At 38.7% G+C, this 15462-nt stretch overlaps 1 protein-coding gene across 1 annotated transcript in view; it reads right to left on the bottom strand.

Annotated features, from left to right (window-relative positions):
• LOC126298269 (glutaryl-CoA dehydrogenase, mitochondrial-like) overlaps positions 1 to 15462 on the bottom strand; it is a 952805-nt gene that overhangs the window by 204586 nt on the left and 732757 nt on the right. Inside the window, 1 exon segment of the mRNA XM_049989570.1 lies at positions 6378 to 6561. Coding sequence (XP_049845527.1) covers positions 6378 to 6561 — 184 coding nt within the window.

Raw genomic sequence — 15462 nt, 5'->3', positions numbered from 1 at the left:
ATGAAAGAGGACAGTATATTGAACATTTCAGAAACAGAAGTCAGTGTTTCCAGTAAATGTTCAGTATTTATGAGAAATAACATGTTCTTAGGCAGTACTCTCTGATCATGTTAACCACCAAAACAACAACAAACAGGAATCTGAAACATGACAAAAGAGTAAATAATTGATGGATCTCTCTCTCTCTCTCTCTCTCTCTCTCTCTCTCTCTCTCTCTCTCTCTCTCCACACACACACAATATTCACAAAACACACACTCTCACTGTGAACAACTAATGTACATATAACACAACACACACACACACACACACACACACACACACACACACACACACACACACACACATTAAATGAAAAATTATAAATGTGGGTGAACAAACACCAGAAATCGGCCAGCTGGAGTTTGGCGACTGAATAATACATCTCCAGAACCACATATGGACTAACAACACTGGAAATCATAACACCAACTGGTAATTTAACAACACAAAATTTGTGATACAAAAGTTGCTTCTAATTTAAAAAACAAGGGAAAAACATGACAAAATGTAACATACTAACATTCTGTAACTACTACATAACACATTTATAAAAACTAAAACTTTGTGTTCTGCCTTATGGCAGGTCTTGTCATGGAGAAAGCCTCATCAGAGAGGTCCACTCCATCAGCGTCTAGGGAAGTGATTCCAGTGGTGGTTTCCTGTTGCCTTCCACTGATGATGATGAAATGATAATGAGGACAATAAAAGACCCAGTCCCTGGGCGGAGAAAATCTCTGACCCAGCTAGGAATTGAAACCGGGCCAACGACATGACAGAGCACCACACTGACTTCTCGGCCATTGGGGCGGACACAAATTTATTATATGTATAAAAAATTAATATGTATAACATGCCACTGAAGATGCTTCACAAACAAAAGAAGCGAAAGGCATATGGAGATAAACACACTGCCTTTCATTTAGTTGCACGGATGGAACATACCTCCATGAACAACAACGATGATTGATCAGCACCCACAACCATCCTCTCACTATAATGTGTAGAAGTCACCACTCTCACATGCTTATTGAACATCAAAGAGCATGGATATTCATATCATCACTGGACACTGACAGTAAAGAAAGTTACCTGAACTGACGAGCTGCAGAACACACTGGTACACTCTTATGGCAAGGTACGATTACACTAAAAACCAGGTGAGCTATTTTTCCAAAAGAACACAATTCAGGCCAGCAGCAGTGGTATAACCATATGGTGGACATGTACGTGGAATGAAATGTGGTTCCTGGTATGACTAACATTGTTCTTCACTGGTGAATGATACAACAACCTCCAGCCAAATCAGGTGCACACCAAACCTCTCACCTCCCTCTCCAGGTGACTTGTACCTTTAGAAAGACAGTCCCTTATCCAGTTGCTGCCAAATTGGAACACTGCATGAAATGAGAAAGTTTTCTGGTCCTCCAGCTCACCTGACCTTAATCATATTGAGCACATATAGGACATCATATGTATGTTTCTTGGATCCATTTCTGGCCAATTTCTGTGTGTTGTGGTCAACAGTTGAGTAGTTATGGATCAGGGTGGCTATCTACACACACTGTTTCACACAGTCCGAGCAATGACATGTCACTGCTGTCATAAGGCCGAAACGTTTTACTAGATGCTATTAGGTTATATTCCTCATTACTCCATAATACCTCTGGTGTTATAACATCCCCCCTGGGTTACTAGGTGAGCTCAATCTTGACAGAAGGATGTTCATAACATTAATATTACAGGCAATCAGTGTGTGAGGAATTTTCTTAAGCTTGGTCTTCAGTTTTCCCACTACCCACCCATCATCCATTTAAATTTGTGGAAATACTACGAGACAGTCCGGTCTGAAATATACTAACTTGTCTCATGTTTAAAACAATTTTATTTTAATAGTAAAAATTGCACAATTTAAATTGAGTTTGTTGTATATCAATCAATATCTTGTAGGAATGAGTGATTTTACATTCCATCACAAATTATTTTGTAAATATTGTTACTACATCAAATTTTATAAGGTTTATTTCTTTTTCTTTTAATATGCAGATCTGATTTGTTAATTCTTACCCAACACATTAGAATAACATAAATTTTTCTATAGAACAGAAGGAGGTGTAAAGGAGAAACTTTCTCAGTTTGTTCTCAAATTCTGCTTTGCTGTCTGCCTCATTAAGTGATCAACAATTTTTGTTGCAGCATCACACCACCCGTTCTTTTGCTAAAGACAACCTTTATGTGGAGTAATGGATGTCATTTTTCTTTGTGGTATTGTAATTATGCACATCATAATGTACTGTAATGAATTATTTACAACAAACTTCATGAGGTAATAAATATACTGTGAAGCAGAAGTGAGGATGCCCAACTCCTTAGACAAATGTCTACAAAGTGATCATGCGTAAGCTACCACACATTATTCTTGTTGATAAATAATTAAACTTTAAGTGTTTCATGATACAACACTGGAAAATTCTTACTCTTACCAGTGAGTATGACAAGCAAACTTTTAGAATCCATTTTGGAAGTTCTGGGCATGTTATTCATCTGCAAATGTGTCACATTACACACAAACGTTATGTTTTTTTTTAATCAGCAATCACATTAAAGAACATTTTGAAGTTTTCAACCCTAGATGATTTTCACGAGTATTCATTTTACAGAGTGATTATAATTAAAGTTAAAATTTCAAAACACTGTAGAAATAACACCACTAGTCAGAATGATGTCAAATTGCAATGGAAAATTATTGGAGAAGAGGGAAAACATATGGCAGATGAAAAATATAGTATGAAAATTTATCAACAGATGGTGCTTCATGTGACACAATAGGTAAATGAAAACACCTGTCATGCGCATGACACATTGAAGTTGGTATAAACACTCCAGGTACATGGCTTTTTCTCCTTTCGCATCTGCGACATTCGCAATGACTGTCTCAATGCAGAATCACGCTCTGCTTGTAAAGCTGTATTACAAGAATGATGACTGTGCACACATCATTCTGTGGAAGTACTGGACACTGTAGGATTTTAAAAAAGGCGTTGGTCCAATGACTGCCATGGGTCTGGAGAAAATTATTCATAAATTCAAAAAGACGTGTTCTTTTCGTGAGCAACCTGATAGACAGAGGAAACAAATTGATTTGACGTCAGTGGAAGCAGTGGCCACAGCAGTGCCGAAGGAGACAAGTGGTGGTGTGCAAACGTGTAGTGCACGGAGAATTGCCTGAACATTGGACATACCCATGAACATTGTGCGTAAAATCCTACAAAACACTCTTCTTTGCTATACATTCAAAATTACCCATGTGAACGAGTTGCTTCCTGTTGACCTGCCAGCAAGAGAGACCTTTGCTTGCATGGAAGTGGACAATGATTGGCCAGCAAAGATTTTGTGGAAAGATGAAGCCCACTTCCATCTGACAGGGTACGTCAATACACAGGATTTCGAATGTGGGCAAGAGAAAATCCACACACAAATCAACTGGTTCCACTTCATCCTGAAAAGGTCACTGAGTGGTGAGGGTTTACGGCATCATTTATCATAGGGCCATATTTTTTCGAAGAGACAGGTGCTTCTGGTCCTGTTGCCTGTACCATGACTGGTAAGTGCTATGAGTGTCTCTTGCGCAACCTAGTTATTCTAGCTCTCCAAAAGCATGGATGTGTGGACGGGATCATTTTTATGCAAGATGGCACACCAGTGAACATTGCAAATTCAGTTAAGCAGCTGCTGAAGTGCCATTTCAGAATTGCTAGAGTTATCAGCCGCCATTTTCTTACAGCCTGGCCATCCTGATCACCTGATCATAACCATATGACTTCTGGCTGTCCAGCTGCCTCAAAGATGATGTGTTCAGTGTTCCAACTGCAAACTTAGCTGCACTTTGTTGCAGAAAACGGTGGACAGCATACTGAAAATTTTTTGGAGCAGTCACACAGAAATTAATTATGTGATCTGATTTTGTTTTATGCTTTTTGTACGGTTTTTGGTCTCAGGACAATTAAAAACTGATGTAAGTGATGCTTTCTATGTGATTTTTGGCCTCAAGAGAATTGAAAACCAATTGTTCCCATCCAATGTGATATGATTTTGTCGTGGTGGATGGGCTTACGTAACTAACAGTATCACACCTGTACACGCATGCAAACTGAGTAGTTAAAGTTGTTTAACGTCAAACGTACACCTTAGGCATTGTTGTATGATTCATTTGTCATTTTTAGTCGACCACTATTAAATTATAATGCTTACAGTGCCATCTATTGCTACATTTTGTAACTATTTATTTTCCGTCTGCCATACGTTTTCCCCCTTCTGCAATAACATTCCTTTACAATTTGACTTCATTCTGACCAGTGGTGTTACTTCTACAGTGGTTTGAAAGTTTAATTTTAATTATAATCATCCTATCTTGCATGATTGCCCAATTTTGGCCTTGCAGGCCGTTTTCAAGCATGGTAGGTGTTGATGTGTTGTGCAGTTACCCTGTTATTAAACAGTGCATACAGCCAAGCTGAAAGCCAGCACATGATGTGCAAGTATGGCTGTGGTACCCCATGTGAACCAAATAAGCAGTCACGTCAATTATATATCTAGGTGTAAAGTTGCAAAGCAATATCAGATGTAACAAGCACATGACTTCAGTTGCAGGGAAGGCAAGTGGTCAAATTTGTTTTATTGCAAGAAGTCTTTTTAGTATAGCTCATCTCTAAATGAGGCCACATACAGAATACTTCTTGAATACAACTAGAGTGTTTGAGACTCTACCAGGTAGGATTAGAGTACATCGAAGCAAATTCAGAGGCACGTTGTTAGATTTGTTATTGATAGGTTCAATCACTGTATGAGTATTATGGAAATTGTTAGAGAACTTGAATAGGTGTCCCTGGAGGAAGATGACATATTTTTAGTGAAACACTATTGAGAAAGTTTAGAAAAGCAGCATTTGCATTTATCGGCTAAAGAATTTTACCGCACACCCAATGTACATCTTGTGTAAGGAATATGAAGTGAACATAAGGAAATTTGGGTTCATACACAAGCAATTAGACAGGCTTTCCCCCCCTCACTCCATTTGCGAGTGGAACAAGGAAGACAATGACTTGCTGCGGTGCAAGGTAACCTCTGCCAAGCACCATAAAGTGGCTTGTGGAGTATGTATGTAGATGTAGATGTCTACATCAGTTTATGGAAGTAAAGGAAAACATAAATAACTTTGAGAGGATCTGAACTCTTCTCCATCATATTTGTGTCAATTTCCTGTAATTAGTACTCTTCCTTGGGAACTTTGCAGCATGATAATGAACCTCAGAATATACTGTAACTAAGTACGTGATTTAACAGTACTCTAATCAAATGAGTCATTTAGTTTACAAAGGACTTACTCACTGAAAAATATAGTAACATGCTAGCCATTGATACGATTGTCCTTTAATTAATATTAAGCAATCTTTAATCTCCATTTTTCAACATACATTTATTTATACTTAACTATATGTGAAATGTCACTTACACTTTATAGTACTGCACATTCAGAAATTTTTCAATTGTATACAAGCAAAATGGCACAGTGTAAGACACTCAACTCATTCGGTTCAAATCCCCAACTGGACATCCTGATTCAGGTTTTCCTTGATTTGTTTAAACAGTTTAAGGCAGATGCAGGGAAAGTACCTTGGAAAGGTACTTTTAAAAGGACACACCTGATTTCCTCTCCAACCTATTCCTAATGACCTCATCATTGACAATGTTAAACTCTAATATTCCATCCTTTTCCTATGGAGATGGAGATGTCAAGCAGACATGATTTCAGTATGCATTTGAAGTTAATCATTTTGTATAATGGATTTTCACATACTTGGATAAGGGGTGAATTATTTTTGGGACTGCATTACCCATTGCTTTCTGCATCACACTAAGCCTGAGTGAGTTTTTTTAACAGGAATTTCTGAGCTGAAAGTGAACATCTTCATTCCCAAATGAATTACATACCTTTTCTTGTGTAACTTTGAAAATTATGACATAAAAGAAGTTACAAGTCAATGTGTCTTTATAGAGGCAGTTAATACCACAGGACAGAATTGTAGGGTGAAAAATGTTATTATTCTTTTATATACTTTATATTTTACCCTTATTTCAAAAATTTATTTTCAGTAATGAACAACTTTGGATTATCTAAGTTTTTTTCAACGTATTTCAAATTAAGTTTTGATTTGATTGAATATGTTGTTTTCTCTTTGTGATTAAAATCAGCAATATTACAAATTATTATTCCTCAAAAATTAGTACACTTAAAATTCTTATCTTTCAGGCAACCCACACGAAGACATGCTTCAAGACCTATTGATATTTCTGTAAGCATATCTGCTAATTTCTTCTGAATGAGCTGGGTGGCTGCTAAAGGCCGTCCAAACTGGTGACGCTCTAGTGTATATCGACGTGCTTCTGCTAAGCAAAACTCTGCTGCACCCAGGGCTCCCCAGCCAATAACATAACGAACATTACTAAGACAGGTAAAAGGTCCCTGTAGAAAAAGGGCACAAAAAACCTTAAGTTACAACATATCCAACACTTACAATAAAAATGAGAAATATGGAAGAAATTATTTTGAATATAAATAGAACACAGAGAAAAATTTTATCATCTTCACTTCAAATATCACGCCATTTTTAGTTTTGACTGTTACAGTATGCATCAATTCCTCAGTATTCTTCGAGTTCATTATATCCACATTGTGTAAACTGTAAGAACGAAATGAGTATTGATTATATAATCCAATGTGCCTCAACTAAGAATACTTTTGCCATGTTTTGCAAGATTCATTTACAAGATAACAGATCGTAGCGTTGAGAGTTTTTTTTTTTTTTTTTTTTGTTTTTTCTTTTAGACTTTGAAGAATAAATCGGATCAGCCATCATAAATGAGTGTAATGAATACAACTTTAATCTACGTGACAGTCTGATTGTTGATTTGGAAATTATGTACATATCTGGAGATGTGTATTAAGGTCAGTGAGGACCTAGGAATGAGAGCTACCTTTTTCTTTTAGGCATTCAAGAATAAATTGGATTAGCCATCAGAAATAAGTGTAATGGATACAACTTTAATTTATGCGACAATCTGATCATTGACTTGGGAATTATGTACATATCTGGAGATGAGAATCTAGATTATTCCATGATTGAACTAAGAACATCCAAAGTAATTGAGTCAACAATTTGCTTACAGTACTTCATGAAATCCATGCTCAGCTGCAGGATGATTTGCCTCATAATGGGGAAGAAGAAGATAATTTGAAAAAGAGTAGCAACATAATTGTACAAATTTTCTCACTTTAGATGAAAGAGTAGTGTCTCACACTAATTGTATTTTCTTAAAATTAGTAGAAATAGTCATACGTACTGCAAATCTTTAACTGGCAGTACAATTATAGAGAATAATTAGTTTTACTTCCTACAAATGAAAGTATGCTGTTTTGATACAAGCCTGTAAAATCAGACATAAGTTTGTGTCTTTCAACTTTAAACCTACCTGTCTCCTGCCACTTACTTTTCAAAATATTTTGAAAGACTATTTATGATCAGATTTATTGAAATGTTGCAATTCCTTTGTGATTCCTACTCAATTTGGTTTCCATATCAGATACTTCACAGAGGATGCTATAATCATTTACAGGAATAAAATACTTTGTTCACAGTATCCTCTGAGTATCTTTTTGAATTTTTGGACCTCTTCCAGGTTAGACTTACCAAATTAATACAGCATGGGAAATCAGATAGTATAGACTCTTTCAATGTTTTACCCACAACCTATTCTTATATTTATTTTTTATTAATGGCTTTCCAATGATGGTAAATAATCAGCCAGCAATGGTTGCCAATGAAATAGTTGTACAGATCAAGTATTACTAATATGTAACACAAGCAACAAAAATGTCAGATTTGTTAATACTATTTTATAATAGTGAATGACACTGTAAGTCATTGAAATGAGATAAATGTGCTGGAAATTCAGAACATACAACATGTAAGGTTCCTGTGTAGCCAAACAGACAATTAAATTGGTAGCTTATTGATAACTAACTGAAGCAACAAAGTTTGCTCCAAAAATTATTTTCTGACAGTATGACATACAAGTGATTCTGTTATATTCTTAGTGTATTTCTATCATCTGCACTAATGAAAAGAATTTGCATTTCATAGGCTATAGTTTAACAGAAGAGGGAAGTTCCACAACTGTAACAGGCTTGTCTCTCTCATATACATGGCAAACATGAAAAGCCAACACACATTGCAAAAAGATGGGTAGAAAGGGACTCGCCAAAGGTGGATGTACCAGAATTAAATAATGCTAAGTATACAATTATGTACCAGGTTCTGAGAAGACATAAGAAAGGAAAAAAAATAAGCCTGGTTGGCTGACTTTGAAGTAAAGTTCCTGTAAATACAATAAATAGCTATAAACCCACAAATAAATCCATTCCAAAAATTTACAATCAAAATGTACTATCTTTGCATGATAAGACTATGAAATACACAGCTCTTTTTTCTTTTTATTTACACATAAAGTTCGGTAGGACCAAATTGAGTAGCAAATCTCCAAGGTCATGGAACATGTCAGAACATGAAATTACAACATAAAAGTAATAACAGATAAAATAAAATGTATATGAACCCAAAAAAGACAAGCGGTAAGTTTGAGTATACACAATCAACAATATAACATAGGACTGAGCTTAATTTTTCAAGGAACTCCTTGACAGAATAGAAGGAGTAACACATGAGGGCACTCTGCAGTTTCAGTTTCAAAGTGCATAGATGACTGCTAAGATTTTTTAACTCTTGTGATAGCTCATTGAAAATGGCTGCAGCAATATACTGCACACCTTTCTGCACAAGGGTTAAGGAAGTGCAATCCAAATGCAGATTAGATTTCTGTCTAGTATTAACTGAGTGAAAGCTGCTAAATCTTGGGAATAAGCAGATATTGTTAATAAGAAATGACAGTAAATAATATATATACTGAGAGGCCAATGTCAATACCCAGACTAGCGAACAGGGGTCAGCAAGAGGTTTGCGAACTTATTGCCCAAACTGTGCATTTCTGAAGCACAGATATCTTTTGAGAATGATAAGAGTTACCTCAAAATATAATACCATATGGCATAAGACTTATGTTATAAGTGAATGAAAATAAGCAATTACTAACAAAGAGATAGAGGGGCTGGCCAGTACTTACCTCAGCTCAGTACAGCCGATAGAGACACAAAAAACAACCGAAAATTTAAGCTCCTAGCTTTCGGAATAAATGTTCCTTCATCAGGGAGGAGAGAGGGGAAAGAAAGGGAAGAAGGGAAAGTGGATTTAGTTACTCACAACCCAGGTTATGAAGCAACAGGGAAAGGAAAACAGGGAAGGTAGCAAGGATGGAGGCAAAGCAGACTAATTTTCATGTTGAACGATCACTTACTTCAGATACCGTTCGAACAGTAAAAATGGCAGCATTAAGTCTTTGGACAAAATTCTGAATGTGGGCTTTCCATGACAGTTTACTATCTATCTGAACACCTAGAAATTTGAACTGTTCAGTTTCATTAATCATACACCCATTCTGTGAAATTAAAACATCAGGTTTTATTGAATTGTGTGTTAGAAACTATAAAAGCTGAGTCTTACTGTGATTTAGCATTAGTTTATTTTCTACAAGCCATGAACTTTTGTCATGAACTGCACTATTAGAAACTGAGCCAATGTTGCACATAACATCCTTTACTACCAAGCTAGTGTCATCAGCAAACAGAAAAATTTTAGAGTTACCTGAAATACTAGAGGACATATCATTTATATAAATAAGGAATAGGAGTGGCCCCAACACTGATCCCTGTGGCACCTCCAATGTGACCATACCTCACTCAGACTCCACATCACCACTATTCTCATCACTGTGAATAATGACCTTTTTCTGTCTGTTGCTAAAGTAAGAAGTGAACCAATTGTGAGCTACTACCCACATTCCATAATGGTCCAATTTCTGCAGCAACATTTTGTGACCAACACAGTCAAACACCTTAGTTAAATCAAAAATATGCCTAGTACTCGAAACCTTATGTTTAACACATCAAGTACCTCACAGAGAAAAGAGAATATAGCATTTTGAGTTGTTAAATGACTTCTAAAGCCGAACTGTACATTTGATAGTAAAATGTGTGATATAAAATTATCAATTATCCTTACATACAGAGCATTTTTATCAAACATTGATGGCATAGAAATAGGTCGAAAATTGTCTACATTATAGCTTTCTTCCTTTTTATAAAGCCGCTTTCCTACTGAGTACTTTAATCATTCAGGAAACTGACCATTCCTAGACAAAAAATTAGAATTATGGCTAAATACAGGGCTAACATGTGCAACAAAGTACTTTAATATTCTGCTTAGCACTCCATCATATCCATGAGAGTCCGTAGTCTTCAGTGATTTAATTATTCACTCAATCTCCCCCTTGTCTGTATCACAGGGAAATATTTCAGACATCGATCTCAGAAAGGCATTTGCAAAGAGTGTTATATGATTTCCTGTAGAAACTAAATTTTTATTTAATTCAACAGCAACGCTCAGAAAATGATTGTTAAATACTGTACATATATCTGATATACAAGTAACAGAAACTGACTTTATATTGCCAACCTTGTGCAGCTGACCGAACACTTCCTTCACAATTGACCATATGGTTTTAATTTTATCCTGTGAATGAGCTATTCTACTTGCATGCCATGTACTCTTTGTCCACCTAATAACATTTTTAAGCACATTAAAGTACTGTTTTCAATGCACTACTGTAGCTTGATTGTGACCACTTCTAACGTTTTGATATAATTCCCGCTTTGTTCTACATAATATCCTTACCCCACTAGTTAGCCACCCAGGCTGCCTTTCACTGCTAGTACCCTATGTATCCACCCATGAACCATGGACCTTGCCATTGGTGAGGAGGCTTGAGTGCCTCAACGATACAGATAGGCATACCAAAGGTGCAACCACAACAGAGTGGTATCTGTTGAGAGGCCAGACAAATGTATGGTTCCTGAAGAGGGCAGCAGACTTTTCAGTACTTGCAGGGGCAACAGTCTGGATGATTGACCAATCTGGCCTTGTAACACTAACCAAAATGGCCTTGCTGTTCTGGTACTGCGAACGGCTGAAAGCAAGGGGAAACTACAGCTGTAATTGTTCCTGAGGGTATGCAGCTTTACTGTATGATTAAATGATGAAGGCATGCTCTTGGGTAAAATATTCCGTAGGTAAAATAGTCCCCCATTCGGATCTCCTGGCGGGGACTACTCAAGAGGACGTCATTATCGGGAGAAAGAATACTGGCACTCTATGGATCGGAGTGTGGAATATCAGAAACCCTTAATCGGGCAGGTAGATTAGAAAATTTAAAAAGGGAAATGGATAGGTTAAAGTTAGATATAGTGGGAATTAGTGAAGTTTGGTGGCAGGAGGAACAAGACTTTTGGTCAGGTGAATACAGGGTTATAAATACAAAATCAAATAGGGGAAATGCAGGAGTAGGTTCAATAATGAATAAAAAATAGGAGTTCGGGTAAGCTACTACAGACAACATAGCGAACGCATTATTGTGGCCAAGATAGACACGAAGCCCACGCCCATGGCAGTACTACAGGTCTATATGCCAACTAGATCTGCAGATGACGAAGAAATTGAAGAAATGTATGATGAGATAAAAGAAATTATTCAGATAGTGAAGGGAGACGAAAATTTAATAGTCATGGGTGACTGGAATTCGATAGTAGGAAAAGGAAGAGAGGGAAACGTAGTAGGTGAATATAGATTGAGACTAAGAAATAAACGAGGAAGCTGCCTGGTAGAATTTTGCACAGAGCACAACTTAACCATATCTAACACTTGGTTCAAGATCCGTAATAGAAGGTTGTATACATGTAAGCGGCCTGGAGATACTGATAGGTTTCAGATAGATTATATAATGGTAGGACAGAGGCTTAGGAACCGGGTTTTAAATTGTAAGACATTTCCAAGGGCAGAATGGGTGGCTTTGAGGAATGAAATACTGAAGGCAGCAGAGGATCAAGTAGGTAAAAAGATGAGGGCTAGCAGAAATCCTTGGATAACAGAGGAGATACTGAATTTAATTGATAAAAGGAGAAAATACAAAAATGCAGTAATTGAAGCATGCAAAAAGGAATCAAAACGTCTCAAAAATGAGATAGACAGTAAATGCAAAATGGCTAAGAACCAATGGCTAGAGGACAAATGTAAGGATGTAGAGGCTTATCTCGCGAGAGATAAGATAGAAACTGCCTACAAGAAAATTAAAGAGGCCTTTGGAGAAAAGAGAACCACTTGCATGAATATCAAGAGCTCAGATGGAAACCCAGTTTTAAGCAAAGACGGGAAAGCACAAAGGTGGAAAGACTATTTACAGGGTCTATACAGGGGCGATGTTCTTCAGAACAGTTTTATGGAAATGGAAGAGGAGGTAGCTGAAAATGAAATGGGAGATATGATACTGTGTGAAGAGTTTGACAGAGCACTTAAAGACCTGAGTCGAAACAAGGCCCCGGGAGTAGACAACATTCCATTGGAACTACTGACGGCCTTGGGAGAGCCAGTCCTGACAAAACTCTACCATCTGGTGAGCAAGTTGTATGAGACAGGCGAAATACCCTCAGACTTCAAGAACAATATAATAATTCCAATCCCAAAGAAAGCAGGTGTTGACAGATGTGAAAATTACCGAACTATCAGTTTAATAAGTCACAGCTGCAAAATAGTAACGCAAATTCTTTACAGACGAATGGAAAAACTGATAGAGGCTGACCTCAGTGAAGATCAGTTTGGATTCCATAGAAATGTTGGAACACGTAAGGATATACTGACCCTACGACTTATCTTAGAAGAAAGATTAAGAAAAGGCAAACCTACGTTTCTAGCATTTGTAGACTTAGAGAAAGCTTTTGACAATGTTGATTTGAATACTCTCAAATTCTGAAGGTGGCACCGGTAAAATACAGGAAGCGAAAGGCTATTTACAATTTGTACGGAAAGCAGATGGCAGTTATAAGAGTCGAGGGGTATGAAAGGCAAGCAGTGGTTGGGAAGGGAGTAAGACAGGGTTGTAGCTTATCCCCGATGTCATTCAATCTCTATACTGAGCAAGCAATAAACGAAACAAAAGTAAAGTTTGGATTAGGTATTAAAATCCATGGTGAAGAAACAAAAACTTTAAGGTTTGCCAATGACATTGTAATTCTGTCAGAGGCAGCAAAGGACTTGGAAGAGCAGTTGAACGAAATGGGCAGTGTCTTGAAAGGAGGGTATCAGATGAATATCAACAAAAGCAGACAAGGATAATGGAATGTAGTCGAATTAAGTTGGGTGATGCTGAGGGAATTAGATTAGGAAATGAGACACTTAAAGTAGTAAATGAGTTTTGCTGTTTGGGGAGCAAAATAACTGATGATGTTCGAAGTATAGAGCATATAAAATGTAGAATGGCAATGGGATGGAAATCTATTCTGAAGAAGAAAGATTTGTTAACATCTAGTATAGATTTAAATGTCAGGATGTCATTTTTGAAACATTTGTATTGAGTGTAGCCATGTATGTAGGTGAAATGTGGATGATAAATACACTCCTGGAAATTGAAATAAGAACACCGTGAATTCATTGTCCCAGGAAGGTGAAACTTTATTGACACATTCCTGGGGTCAGATACATCACATGATCAAACTGACAGAACCACAGGCACATAGACACAGGCAACAGAACATGCACAATGTCGGCACTAGCACAGTGTATATCCACCTTTCGCAGCAATGCGGGCTGCTATTCTCCCATGGAGACGATCGTAGAGATGCTGGATGTAGTCCTGTGGAACGGCTTGCCATGCCATTTCCACCTGGCGCCTCAGATGGACCAGCGTTCGTGCTGGACGTGCAGACCGCGTGAGACGACGCTTCATCCAGTCCCAAACATGCTCAATGGGGGACAGATCCGGAGATCTTGCTGGCCAGGGTAGTTGACTTACACCTTCTAGAGCACGTTGGGTGGCACGGGATACATGCGGACGTGCATTGTCCTGTTGGAACAGCAAGTTCCCTTGCCGGTCTAGGAATGGTAGAACGATGAGTTCGATGACGGTTTGGATGTACCGTGAACTATTCAGTGTCCCCTCGACGATCACCAGAGGTGTACGGCCAGTGTAGGAGATCGCTCCCCACACCATGATGCCGGGTGTTGGTCCTGTGTGCCTCGGTCGTATGCAGTCCTAATTGTGGCGCTCACCTGCACGGCGCCAAACACGCATACGACCATCATTGGCACCAAGGCAGAAGCGACTCTCATCGCTGAAGACGACACGTCTCCATTCGTCCCTCCATTCACGCCTGTCGTGACACCACTGGAGGCGGGCTGCACGATGTTGGGGCGTGAGCGGAAGACGGCCTAACGGTGTGCGGGACCGTAGCCCAGCTTCATGGAGACGATTGCGAATGGTCCTCGCCGATACCCCAGGAGCAACAGTGTCCCTAATTTGCTGGGAAGTGGCGGTGCGGTCCCCTACGGCACTGCGTAGGATCCTACGGTCTTGGCGTGCATCCGTGCATCGCTGCGGTCCGGTCCCAGGTCGACGGGCACGTGCACCTTTCGCCGACCACTGGCGACAACATCGATGTACTGTGGAGACCTCACGCCCCACGTGTTGAGCAATTCGGCGGTACGTCCACCCGGCCTCCCGCATGCCCACTATACGCCCTCGCTCAAAGTCCGTCATCTGCACATACGGTTCACGTCCACGCTGTCGGGGCATGCTACCAGTGTTAAAGACTGCGATGGAGCTCCATATGCCATGGCAAACTGGCTCACACTGACGGCGGCGGTGCACAAATGCTGCGCAGCTAGCGCCATTCGACGGCCAACACCGCGGTTCCTGGTGTGTCCGTTGTGCCGTGCGTGTGATCATTGCTTGTACAGCCCTCTCGCAGTGTCCGGAGCAAGTATGATGGGTCTGACACACCGGTGTCAATGTGTTCTTTTTTCCATTTCCAGGAGTGTAGTTCAGACAAGGGGAGAATAGAAGCTTTCAAAATGTGGTGCTACAGAAGAATGCTGAAGATTACATGTGTAGATCACATAACTAATGAGGAGGTTTAATATAATCCATTATGGAGTCAAGGTAGCAGTTGTCATTATACTGGTTATCACTGTTAGCATTCAACCACGATTCTTATACATATATTTTAACAATGTGTTTCAAGAGACAATGCTCTCATCATCAGGTTGTAAAGTCTATGTCATGAAATTAAACGGACTAAAAAGACAAAATACCATCACAAATAGTTGGGAAGTCCATAGGGTAAAGCAGAATTAGAAGTATATTGGAC

Source organism: Schistocerca gregaria, chromosome X (assembly GCF_023897955.1).
Source record: "Schistocerca gregaria isolate iqSchGreg1 chromosome X, iqSchGreg1.2, whole genome shotgun sequence".
In the NCBI taxonomy this organism is placed as follows: domain Eukaryota; kingdom Metazoa; phylum Arthropoda; class Insecta; order Orthoptera; family Acrididae; genus Schistocerca; species Schistocerca gregaria.
This window is presented reverse-complemented; position numbering and strand designations above follow the sequence as displayed.